The 13,811-nt window shown below is 41.5% G+C and overlaps 1 protein-coding gene across 1 annotated transcript in view; it reads right to left on the bottom strand.

Annotated features, from left to right (window-relative positions):
- Positions 1 to 5,905: 5,905 nt before the first annotated feature.
- GUCY1B1 (guanylate cyclase 1 soluble subunit beta 1) overlaps positions 5,906 to 13,811 on the bottom strand; it is a 417,276-nt gene continuing 409,370 nt past the window's right edge. Inside the window, exon 14 of the mRNA XM_078676976.1 lies at positions 5,906 to 7,559. Coding sequence (XP_078533102.1) covers positions 7,536 to 7,559 — 24 coding nt within the window. The 3' untranslated portion in view covers positions 5,906 to 7,535. The remainder of the gene's footprint in view (positions 7,560 to 13,811) is intronic.

The raw sequence follows: 13,811 nt of genomic DNA, 5'->3' as shown, positions 1-13,811 counted from the left end.
GTCTTACTCCACGGGTGATTTTAAAGTGCTTCGGACTTTCCCCATGTATTCCATATCGTATCCTTGCAGATAGCCGAGCTTAAATCTGTGATAGGAAACTAACAATATCGTCCGGGGCGCCCATTCCTTAGTGTCTCCCATAGCTTTGAATGGTTCACCAAGTCAAAAGTGCTTGATAAATTCACAAAGCAGAGATGAAGGGAGCCCTCCCTCGCAAGGGTATATTTTCCTATTATTAGATCCAAGTTCAAACACTGCTCAATTGTACCAACACCCCGTCTAAAGCCATTCTGTGCATTTGATAAGATATTATTTTCATTTGACCATTGCTCTAACCTGGCCAGCAATATTCGTCCCATGACTTTAGACGTTGAGTCGAGCAAAGATATTGGGTGATAGCAACTAGCACAACTTCTATAGCCCTTTTTAAAAATGGGGACTATCAAGCTCTCCACCCATGTAACCGGTATCACCCCGTCAGTTGTTGCGTTGAAGAATTTAAACAAAACAGGTACCCAAAGGTCCATGTTGTGTTTACACACATCAATTGGGACGCCGTCGGGGCCTGCATCCTTACCACTGGAGCTATTCTTAAGGGCAGTTCTAATTTCATCTTGGATTATGCACCCTACGTTCGTTTTATTTGTGGTTATGACAATATTATCCTTAGTGTTTAAGATACCCTGTTTGGATTCATTAAAAATTGCTTCGAAGTGGGTTAACCAGTCCTCGGGGGTCACTACTGTATCAATCTTTGCTGATTGCACCTCTTTGAAGAAAGGTTGATCCAGAGTTTTCCAAAAAAGAACCGAATCTTTGAGCTCGGCTGCTTTAATTAAAAACTCCCACGCATTTTCCCTTATCTCCATTTTTCTCTGCTTAAGGGCTTCTTTATATGATTTTCGTAAGTACTAATCCCCTCCCTATTAAGTGGGATCATTTTGAGTGCCGACTTTAATTCTCTATTTAGTCTAGAATAAAGATTATCAAACCATCTCGGGGAATTGGATATAGTTTTCTTACTTTTCCTTCGTAAGTCAACTGAAAGTGCAGTAGAGATAGATTGAAAGGCCTTAACAATATCAAGTCTACTTGTTGAATCGTCCAAACAAGTACCAATGTAATCTTTTATTTTTAATAAAATTCTGTTTGTAAATACTTCAGGATCCACACCTGCCCATTTAATTGAGATCCTGTTTTCCCATGTGTTTTTATATCCGCTTCGTGGATACCTGCTTGTAGTTGTTTTCTAAGCGGAGTTCTTACAATTATTAATACTGGGTGGGGATCACTCAACAGGCTTGGGGAAACAAAGCATTCTAATATTAAGGACCTTAAATGTATTGAAGTAATAAAATGTTCGATGCATGAGCATGACCTTGCACCTTTAAAGGTAAAGATATTATCTCTATCTTCCCATCTACTACCTTGTAAGATCTTATCTGTAATTTCCAAGTTATGCTTGGACATAACAAAATTGATATTTTCCCCATAATTGTTATGTGGGAAATGTGCAAAAGCACCACCTAGTTCTTCTTCGTAAGCATATTGAATTCCAGCTATACGGTCACATGGTTCTAAATTAAAGTCCCCCACCCAAATTAGGGAGTAATCCCGTCCTACATTCTACATCAAGTCCCTCAACTCATTATCCAAAGATACAATGACCTCATGTCTCGAAGCATTAAAAATATTATTATAAAAGTTGATGACTATTATATCCTGTATTCCTTCTATGGAAAAAAATAGAAACTGAAAGTTCGGCAACTTGGTGTAGTATTTTTTTAGAGTCAACCTAGAAGACAATTAAATAAGTGCTGCTAAACCACCACTAGCCCTACCTGCCTTTGATGGGATAGCATTGGTTGCAATAGTCTTGAAACCATTTACAAAGAGAGCATCCATAAGCCACGTCTCCTGTATTAAAACCACATCACAATGCTCAAAGGTTTTGTACCAGTTTGCATCCTGTGATTTATTCCTAGCCCCCGCCCCATTCCATGTCATTATGTTTAAGCATTCAGACTGTGGATGACTCAAACATTTTAACTCAACCTCTGTTATAGGCCTGCTCTTATGTATCGCTATGCTAACTTTACTCGAGCTCCTATCCACAACCTCTGGAATATCTAACTGCATGGAAAGGATAATCGCTGGGACACTGGTAACTGAGTGACAGAATTCTCCAGTGGTATTGAGCTTAAGGAATGTAGTCAATCGCAACAGTCTAAGCCTGACAATGGAGCAAATCTATTGGCTAAATTCAGAAAAGGTAGTCTGTGGCTAAGTTCCTGTTGTGTTCTACAGTTATTTTGTACCCGCGGCGTCCGCCAACCATTCTGGATAAGGTGTGGTCTATAAATAAAATCCAGTGGTAAGAGATCAATTTTACCGGGACTATTATTATTAAAGTTTGCGACTATACAATCCCCTTCTCCTTCCTTCCTTGAGTGCCCAATCCAAGCGCATCGTCTGGCCATTATCATATTGTTACAAGTATCCAGGCCCACCACCCCCACATTCTTCAATTGATTAGAAAGCAAATGCATGGTTTTGGCCATCAATTGGTCAGTGGTTTCTGTCTGGCCCTCTCGAAGAGCTGTAACGTTCCATAATACCACTACCAACTGAGCGGCTGCTTGGGGTAGATGTAAAACCTGAGGGCCCACTAACACATCCCTATAATCCGGGCCCCTCGGCGTCTGATGCAATTCCTGTTGCTGAACCCCCGATATTAAACCAGGTGAGAGCACACGCCTAAGCCTCACACTTGGTCCACTTGCCCTTCTTCCCTGACCACATGAGCTTGCCTGGATATGACTGCTAGCATTAATCCCTGGCCGGCATACATCAACAGCACCATTTACTCTGTCAGTGTTATATTTATCAACAACATCTACATTCCTTCTTGGCGCACTTGATGTTACAGGTATTTACCTTGCTACACTGGAGTTAGGGGAGGGGGGATTTCCAGGTACCGCGTTGCAAAGTTCATTAACCGCTGACCATATCCTTGGTTCCAGTAAACCCTCCAAATCCCCACAATTCTGCATAACCTTTCATTCGAAGGCAATTAATCTACCCTCTATTTTGGACAGCCTGTGCAAAATTGGGGACAAAGACGATGTAATTAAGTTTTCCAATCTACACCACATACCATCAAAAGTTTTTACATGGGGGTCGTCTGGAACAGCTGAATTTCGAATCACTGGACATATTTGGCCGAGTTGACTGCGAGACCTCCATTATGGGGGGTTAAAGTACTGTGGCCCCTCTGTGTTTGTTTGGCTTCTTTAGTTTTGCCAGTTTCTGACTCTGTGGCCCTACCCCCAGCTTCCGGTTTTGCGAAGAATCTTGGTTAATGGCTGGAATGCAAGTTTTACCATATTGGGCAGATCTAGTGGCAATACGTGAGGGGGGTATTCTTTGGGTGTTTTCAATAATCACTAGAACCGGTTCGGTGGGTAGCAATATATTTTGGATACCCTGTCCACCTTGTACCTCCGATGATATAGTAACAGACAAACCCAGATCGCCTCCTTCATCAATCGGCGCAGTATCAACAGCCATGGAGCGATCCGGGGTGCGTGCAGAGGCTATAGCACCCAAGGATGACCGTTTCACAGTTTGAATATCCAGAGATAGACGACGTTCAGTCAGTGCAATCTCATGGGCAAGGACGGAGCTGGCTCTAATTAAGAACTGGTCCAAAGTCCCCACAATACTACCAGTAGGCTGTGCAGAACTTCCCTTCCCCTCTCGCGGGTTCATTCTATCTATAGTTCTTAAAACAGGTCCAGTTGACTTATAGTTATTGAAAATATGCCACCCTAGTTAATTTAGCTTTCTCTGCAATCAAACGTGTAACAAGAGTACACTAACCTTATAATATTGGACGACTTAGAGGGGGGGCCCAGCCTGACCTCGTCTGGGCTCAAACGAGCCCGCCCTTGGCCCGCGGGACAGGAGATAGAAAGTAGTTAAGTACTCCACAATGAGGCAAGGGAGGGGCTGCGGGTCGGCTTCCAAGCCCTGATGCTTTCTGGGCTTTGCGGTCCTGCCAAAAGTACTCAGCTGCAAGCTATGCGTCACCCGCGAAGCGGGAGATGCGAGAGGTTATGTAGAGCCCCGGTGAGGCAAAGGAGGGGCTGCGGGTCCGCTTCCAAGCCCTGATGCTTCCTGGGCTTTGCGGTCCTGCCAAAAGTCCTCAGCTGCAAGCGATGCATCTCCCACGAAGCGGGAGACGCAAGAGGTTATGTAGAGCCCCGGTGAGGCAAAGGAGGGGCTGCGGGTCGGCTTCCAAGCCCTGATGCTTCCTGGGCATTGCGGTCCTGCCAAAAGTCCTCAGCTGCAAGCGATGCGTCTCCCACGAAGCGAGAGACGCGAGAGGTTATGTAGAGCCCCGGTGAGGCAAGGGAAGGGCTGCGGGGCGGCTTCCAAGCCCTGATGCTTCCTGGGCTTTGCGGTCCTGCCACAAGTCCTCAGCTGCAAGCGATGCGTCTCATGTTGTCCAGCAAACACAGTTTTTACTGAGAAAGCATAAGCTGTACAACAATGGCTGCCACAAACTTTTGTAAAGACAGTCATTATCCAATAAGCTAATGACTTGACTTCACCTGTACCATGGTAGTTTCGTGAAAGTCCAGCAGCAACAGATATCACTAAGTTAAAATATCGTAGAAGTCTAAAAATACTAACCCTACTTACTTGTAACACCAAAAAGGATCATCTACACAAATTTCAGAGACATCCTCCAGGGCAATTGGCCATTATGCTTGAGTACAAAGTTGCCGCTCTGTAATGTATGATTTATTTTGTTGATTATAGGAGGCTAAATTTCTCTAGACAAGCCCTAGAAACATTAAAATGTTAAAGTTAAATGTTAAAAAGTATTCAGTGTGTGTCAAGGCAGGATTGGCCATACCGAGCATCAGAAGTTTCCCGAGAGACTGAAAGGATGAGGGCTGCTAGTGTTACTGGCGAGCACATTTGAAGCAGTGCAGTAGTTTTAAAAGCATTGAAGAGTGCAGTTTTCAGGCATCAATTAAAGTGCCATAGTAACTCTGGATATTAATGTACCTGCAGGAGACAGATGGAATTTTGTCTAGTGGAAGCTTTGACTCATCTAAAGTAGCACAAAGGGTTACTATGCCTGTTGCAAAGATCATGTACTATGCAAATCACAGAACAGTTACTGATATTTTCTATACACTGTTTTACACATGTATGATTCATTGGCTCCGTATGTGTTTGTGGTGTGAAAAGTTTCAACCCCAAACACTTGTAAGAGAGGTGTTATAAAACAAATTAAATACATACGAGAGAGGGGCTATGGAGAGAAGAGAGCCACTGTTGGAGGGTGAAAGTGTGGTAATTATTGAAGAGCCCCAATAAAGATTGCTGTACCCTAGTGCACTGTAAGTTCATCCTTTACTATGCATTAAAAACCAATACAATTGAATATATGATTACAGATGTGCTGTAGAATGCACCAATCTTTATAATTATTTCCTAAATATTCTTGGGGGGAGAACCCCTCAAGTTCCCTTGTACTGGTCAGGCTCGCTCAATGCACTCCATCGCTATGCACTGTATGGGGGCTGGTCTGATAAAATTTGCCAGGGCTGCTTTCGGTTCTCAGTCAGGTCCTAACGTGTGTGCTTTGTGCTACGTCTTTTTACAATGCAAATCACTTACTGACAATAACATGTAAAGTTTCCCGGAACACGGCAAAAGAGCTAAGAACATTAATCATCGTGGCCATTTGTGTTTATTAGTTAATAAATTACACCAAATTAATAGAAGCTATGGTTAATCAGCTTTGAACACAGGATGTAATTCGAGCCCTTTTTGAACTTATACGTAAAAACATCAATTCTGGATGCCAAACTCACTAAGGGCAGACTTTTTTTGTGAATTACTATTTTTTTTATTTCGAAATAAACCTAATATATGCAAGTACAAAGTGAAGAAAATAATTTATTGTATTTTCTTTATACACAGTGATATATACAAATAAATGTGACATGAAAACAGCATATATATATATAAATACTGAAATCGTTTTTAAAACTGACACAACTGCACGTTCACAGATTTCTATTAAGAACGTCCTGAAAGACAGGTGGAGCAGCTCTCTGCCTAGGGTGCATCTTTACAAAAGGAAACAGAAACTGTCAGTGAAATAGAGGTCAATCAACCATTTTAGAGTGTACATTCATGAAAAGAAGCCGCAGACTATGTTCGAATAACATGATTAAATCACTTGGAGGGATGGCCATGGCCAAGTCCATCCTATGGCTATTGTACGTGTCTTGCCACAGTCAAACAAGCAGCTGGTGTATACCTAATTGGGACAACTTTTTTTTCTTCTGGTGAGCGGAGGAAGACAGACACATAATTTATAGGAACCTATGTCACAAAGAAATATAATCCTCATAATGACTCAATTCAGAGAATAGAATGTACTGCTAGGGCACAGATATCTACAAAGATAATCTGACACTGAGAGATCCATTTCTTACTCTCCATAAATGGATCACTTTTTAGCAACACTGAAAATAACACTGTCAAAACTTTTAAGGAATTCATAAGGACTGCATGTGTAGCATGTCAGCATCTATTGGGAACCAACATGTCCTAGCCAATAAAAAGTACATGGATCTGCTGATCTAATGGTCAATTGAGTAGAAAAATAATTAGATGACATTGTGCCACATCTGCCAGCCTAATCAAGAAGAGATGTATGTTTTAATTAGCCTTTTAGAGATCAGCATATCTATGGTGTAATTGACTCCAAGCTAAACATGTTATTCCTTCAAAGGGTGAGGAGACATAAAAGCCCTTCAATGAAGGAACGACAAACTGAAAATTCATATTATTTTTCACACCAGAAAACATTTCTTTGTGATCTTTAAAGTGGCACAGTGAGCGTTGAGGGAGAAATGGCAGTAGTAGATATTGCAGAACACATGATGTGACCAAAAATTAGCATAGCATAGCACAACAACATCACAATAACCCTTTGGCATGTTTGGCTTTACATGAAGTGAAGTGAACTGATGTGAGTAAACAACCCCCGATGGATTTGGCACATTTATGTTCGGAGGAATGTGAGCTATCGCCAAGAATTGATATAATATGACACAGATTTATATAAACAGTATAGAACTATACATTCAAGGAAATATTCAGTAAAAATGACTTTATAAATAGGTCAGTAAACATGCAATGTTCCAAGCACCAGATGTAAAACAAGGGAAACACAAGTGAACATTGTGTACATATATTGCATATGTATGATTGCAGGTATGTGTGCTAAAGATGCTCTAGATAATACCACATTGGTCATAGATATAACATGTGCATTCACATCTGAAACACAACAGTCTCAAAAGCACAGGATGAACAGAACAAGAGAAGTGGGTTTACAATATGCAGGTCATTTGCTGGCAGTGGTCAGCTGGAGAAGTCAACGTCAGGCCAAGAAATACTGATCCAACCATATACATGGTCTGTGCATCTCTTCATAGTGCTTAAAATACTTCATGCTTTTTCTCCTTGGTTGCATGGTAAAAAAAAGAGATTGAAACAAGTGAATATTAACAACCAGGAAATTGTTTAATTATTTATGGTGGTAAGTGGTCAGTATTTGACAGTGAAACACAATGCATACTCTCTTTTCACTATTTATTAAGCATCTAGCTTATAAAATCACTTCAAACTATTAGCTGGCTAGGGCCATATAACATAAAGTGAAAAGGACAATTTCCGAAAATCTTTTTGACTGCCATTATTCCAGTTCCTTGGCAGGGATGGGTGGAACTTCGCGGAGTTACATGAAAACTGGAAGATTCTGCGGAGTTCTGCAAATGGGTGGACATGGGCATGTAGCGGTGCTCACGTTGATATTTAGCACCAGGAGCTTTTTCTATACTGCAAAATCAGTGAAAAAGACCCCATGTGGCGCACCAGAGGGCGCTGCCTCTTTGCTGCCTCTTGAGTAGATTTTTTACTCGAGCGTCAGCCTTCTCACTACGAGCGTTTTTGACCATCCATGTTGAGAGACTCTCGCTGGGTGCCCTCATAGCACCTGAAAATCGCACCAGAGAACGCCAATTCTTGCACACCCCTACCAACTAACCGTTGGCTAGCCGTGCACGAGAAAAAACACTCAGTTGGCAGAGTGTGGCTGGAACTCCGCTTTACAAGCGTAATGCGGAATGGCCAAAACTCAACGAACTCCGCTGGCTGAGGGAAATTTATCACTCATCCCTAGTCCTTGCAGGTAACTAGAGCAGTGCTTGTGCAAACACCTTTTACAATTGTATTATGAAACCATATTTTTGGAGGTGGTAATGTATGACAAGAATGCTTGTGTATTTGTTTTGAGACACTATCTTGTGGTGGTGTTGTGCTGTGTTGGTTTTTGTGCTGTTTTGCTTTTGTGATTCAATACTGCAATGTGATGTTATGATATCCTGTGGTTGTTATGTTATTTTCAGGTTTTGACTGCTTTTTGACATATTTGACTTGCCCTAGTAAACCAGTCAAGGCCTGCGAGGTTGAATTCTTTGTTAGGTCTGACTTCGCCCTCGAAGACTGATGATTTCTCCCTTTCAAACATTGGATACCACAGTCTCCTTACTGGAGCCAGAAAATGTAAAGATATGTTGGAAAGGCCAGACAATATATTGTCATGCCCCAGAAAAGGCGCAAGATTTGTTGAAACAATAGGGAAGGTCAAATACCGAATGAATTATCTACTCGTTTTTCTTTGAAAATAGAATTGAATACTAGCAAACTGTTCTTGATATCGGCTCTTCCCTTTAGAATCCTACTGCTCTGGGTTTAGGGCTAATTCATGTCTCACAAGTTTTGGGAAAAGATGACTTATATAGTTACGTTTTTGCACTGGGTTTCGGACTTTCTTTTTTTGATTCCTTTTTTTGGGCTTCAGGTGACAATAAATTTACAGTTTGCATTCTAGCTTTTAGTCGGGGGGGGGGGGCTTGCCATCAGTTGTGCCGCTAAACATCCATTCGACAGGGTTCTCTGGTTTACACCTACACCGTTGGGCCCAAGGTCCTGCTGGGAAAAGTGGGACAGGGATTGGATTGGGTGCTGGGGGGTCTCAAAACGAGTCTGCGGGGGTCACGGGGAGGGAAACGGGGAACGGGGAAAGATGAAAGAAAAGGAAAAGATATAGCACTTATTGGATTGTATGAATTAATCATGATGCTGTGCATAGGGATAAATTTGTTTTTCATCAGTAGATAACATGCGTCATAATCATAAGAAGGATGTGCACATTGTCTTATGGAATGTCGACGGTTTGCACTCTGCTGCCAAGTTAAGATACGTCAGGGAGAAATTAGGTACATTGAAGCCCCAGTTTTCATGTATTCAAGAGACTCGTCTTACAACTCGGGAGATACATAAATTGAATAGTCTAGGCTATCACACTCTTGCAGCAACCGGGATAGATGTTCCTCAAAGGGGTGTGGCACTATTATCTAAGAGGAAGGAGTGGACCTCTTTTCGGGTTAAAGTGCGTGTATCAGGGAGATGGCTGATTGCTCATATAGGGACTGTAAGAATTCAGGTGACAGTTTGTGTTTATTTGTTGGCAATTCATATGACCTAGCCATGTATAACTTCCTCTTGGGAGAGCTTAGCACGTCAGGTGCCTATAGTTATGTGTGGCAATGTAAATCTGACTCTTCATCCGAGGGTAGAAACAACAAGTATGTGCACTCCAAGTCGGTGGTGTATGAGAAACTGAAGGGAGGCTAAAAGCAGGTCCTTGACACATAGACTCTTGCCGATGTATTTCTTGCTCACAGGGGGTGGTGAGTATGGCTTTACATTTCATTTCATTCTATATCTCATCACCTCTTACAGATATGTTTTTTGCGATTTATATCTTAGCATCATTAACAATTAAACTCAATCTCAGGATTGTCTCAGACCATAACTCACTTTCACTATCGTTCAAATCAAGTGAATTGGATAATACTAAAACATTACATCAGTGGTCCTTTGATCGTAAACTACTATTAGATGCAGTGTATGTAAATTATATGGGCTCTGGTCTGAGGTACATCCTCTGTGTTAATCAAGGGTCTGCTAATCCTATCATGGTCTGGGATGTACTTACAGCTTTTGTTAGAGGCCAGACTACTAGCTTTGTGTTACAAAGATGAAAGATGCATAGACCATGTGATGTAGAACAGGATCCCAGCTTTATTCACAAGATCACTTCTTGGTTACCGGTATAAGATGTAATAAGTAAGATCCTTTAAAGTGCCCCACCAGGAGCAGCCTCCTCACTGCTCAGCCTATCCACAGCAACTGATTCTCCCTTCCAATACAAACACACTCAACATTCTATCTGACCTCATTATAGGCTGAGCAGCAAGGGAGAGAACTTCTGTAGGGAGAGTGCATTGAGTAAAAGGTACATTACAACACTTTGTTATCCATAAGAGCAGGACTGAACGGGTTGTGGAGACTGAGATGTGGTTGAAGTTCCTTCATTTACAATTAGAGCATTCGCTTTTACTTCAGTCCAGTAGGGATCCTAATATTGCACTGGGTACATTTAGGCAACTAACAATGTTAAGGATGATATTGAAGAGAAAGATAGGGAGCAGGGCCTGTTCCAAATATAGGGCAAAATGTCTGTCGTGTTTCGAGAACAGTGAGTAGATGAGAAAACGATTTTGGATTTCCGTAAATCAATTCTTACAGTTTTCCATAAGTTTTATTCTAGTTTATACGAGGACGATTGCCAGGAAACTCTGGGCTTGATAGATCACTACCTCCAGGCCATTGAGCTTAACCACCTAACAAATGCGCAGAGTGCCAACTTGGACGTTTCAATAACTAGTGAAGAGGTCATAACAGCTACCTCATAATTAGTCACAGGCAGAGGGGCTGTACTGGGCGCTATCCCAATGGAATTTTATAAACAGGTCTCAGTTATACGATCACTAGTAGACCCCACGCAGCATGGATTTATACCTTTGCAAGATACCACTTCGCATATTAACCTAGCCATATCCACACTCAGCATGGAGGCTAAATCTAAAATACCAGCCGGGACGATTCTACTGGATGCTGAAAAAGCATTCAATAGGGTATCATGGCAATATTTGTGGGCAGTTATGCCTGCAATCGGGTTCCGCTCATGATTTATTACACAGTACCAGAGAATGTATATGTCACCAACGGTCAGGCTCTCCTATACGGGAGTGCTGTCCGATGTAGTACAAGGGGGAAGGAGGAATCCCTGTCTCGTAAGGGTACGAGACAGGGATTCCTCCTCCCCACTTCTATTTGCTCTGTATTTGGATTCATATAATTGGGCATTTAAAAAATCTGCTTATATTCCACCCGAGGGTACATATTTGGGAGGGCACACTTCTGGCATATTCTGATGACAAAGCTCTGTCTCTCAGGAAGCAGCTGTTTCATTATGTCAAGTCTCAGGGTATAGGTTAAATGTAGATAATATGGCTAATAACATCCCAGTAGGAAATGACCCCCGATATGTCACTTCAGCTAAATATTTAGGCATTAATGTTTCTGTTAGTATGGATTGTATCATTGCTTTTAATTATAACGTCCTGCATCTTTATCCATCTTTAGGAAATGGGACATAGTACACCTCCGGTTAATTGGCAGGTGCAATATCATCAAAATGGTCATCCTTCCAGCTGAGGTACCGATACCCATGCCGACACACATAGACGTGACCATGAGTATTAATGCATAATGTTGACAAAGCAGGCAGTGCTCTCCTTGGTAAGCCTTGCAAGGAGAAGTGTCTTGTGTCTTCATTTTGGCAACCTATGAGTGCAATCGAGTGCGGATAGGATAATTGATTACATTGTGTTTACTCTGTTTATTTTGTCTACAAGTTAACGTAAGTGTGATCAAGCACAGAAAGGATAATTAAAGCCCTTAGCACTTCTTTGACTTTATTGGCAGGCTCTAGCCTCGGGCTCGGGCCCAGTGTGATTTATGAACCAAAGTGTGTGTGCAGATAAAAGGTAAGGAGAATACTGTCTACAATAGAGGAGCCTGCAGAAAGGTCATATTTGTTGACAATGTCTATGACTGTTTATGTGACCAAGATTTAAAAAGTGGTGACGTTAGTGACATTTTCAATATGAGCAGTATCATAATGGATTCAACAGTGTAACCACCATATCTTTACAGCACTCCTCAACCAATGCTGAGTTATAATCCAGATGATGAATCTACTTTTGTTTATGTTGATGGTATTTTTCTAACATTTTTCTTTATGATGTCCTTCCCCACTGTTCCCTTCCCACTTCCTTCCCCTCGCCTGGCCACTCGAAAGGCTAGATGTAGGTAAATACAATTTACCGATTCTAAAATACCGAATTTTACCGATTCGGTATTTTAGAATCGGTTAATGATATTAGCTAATAATTTGGTAAAAATTACCGAATCGTTAAGATTCGGTATTTACCGAATTAGTATTTCCGGATTCGGTAATTGTCATTCACCAGGCCCATAGGAATGAATGTCAATTACCGAATCGGTAATTACCGATTTGGTGAAATAGGGAAAGAGTCAAGGGTGGCAGGGTGTCACTTTGACACCCTGTTGAACCCCTGAATAGTGCTTGTGTGCACAGGTGGCACACATACATGCCCTAAGGGCATGTATGTCTGTCACATGGCAGAGGTGTAAATGCACAGATTAGCATTTACAGAGGTAGTCGTTATTTACCACCAACTAATAGTTGGTGGTAAATAACGAATCCTTAAAGCACAGAAGCACTCTTCAAAGTGCTTCCTACATGTCATTTACAGATTCGGTAAATACCGAATCGGTAAATGATGATTCGGAAAATACCGATTCGTTATTTAACTAATTCTCCCCTACATCCCAAATGCCCAATACCGGTCGGTAACGGATGAAATTCGGTAATTTCGTCCGTTACCGACCGGTATTGGGCCACCTACATCTGGCCCTATATCCTCAGCGCTATAAAAGCAAATGAGTTAGAGCTGCCTGGAGGTGGGTTCAAAAACCATCATGCAGATTCCGAGAAAGACGGCCACCATGACATGACACATGTATTTATACCAGAGCTTCTTCAAAAAGATTGACAGCAGCTGGCAACATTTTGTGTGAAAATATAAAAAACCTTGTTGCGCTATAAGATATCTTCAAATTCCTCGCAGTGAGGGTGGTGTAGCACTACATTCTCCTTGGCTATATTTTTTTATCCGCATTCATCTCAATACTCTGCACAATAGTCGGGCAGGTCTATGGGACTTGGTGGGCTTATTTCCAGAATACCAGATCTTCCCACAGGTGGTCATAACTGATAAGGTCTAGATTGATACTGCCTATTTTGAACACACTAAGTTTAAGACTCTTTTGGAGTATCATACGGTCTGGCAGAATATTCGCTTCATCAGCCTTATTATGGTGTTTCATCAATTTACATCTCTCGTTAATAATCCCAAGCTACAGAGGCATTTCAGGACAGCTATTTAAGGTGTTGTTTCGACTCCCAAATTATGACTCTTGGTCAGCTTTACAATAATGGGGATCTCTCGACATTTCAGGAAATAAACAAGGCATATCGGCTTCCAGTTTCCTACATGCAAGTGAAAAAAATATTTTTTGCATATTTCTTCCAACGAAATCAGTTTAGTTTACCACAAGGTTTTAAACAAATTCATCAAGGTCCCCAAAAACAGTTAAATTTGCATCTTTTATTTAGTGATGATGAGCTTGAAGAAACAGAACATAAAGGGTTGAGA

This window comes from Lissotriton helveticus, chromosome 2_1, assembly GCF_964261635.1.
Source record: "Lissotriton helveticus chromosome 2_1, aLisHel1.1, whole genome shotgun sequence".
Taxonomy (NCBI): domain Eukaryota; kingdom Metazoa; phylum Chordata; class Amphibia; order Caudata; family Salamandridae; genus Lissotriton; species Lissotriton helveticus.
This window is presented reverse-complemented; position numbering and strand designations above follow the sequence as displayed.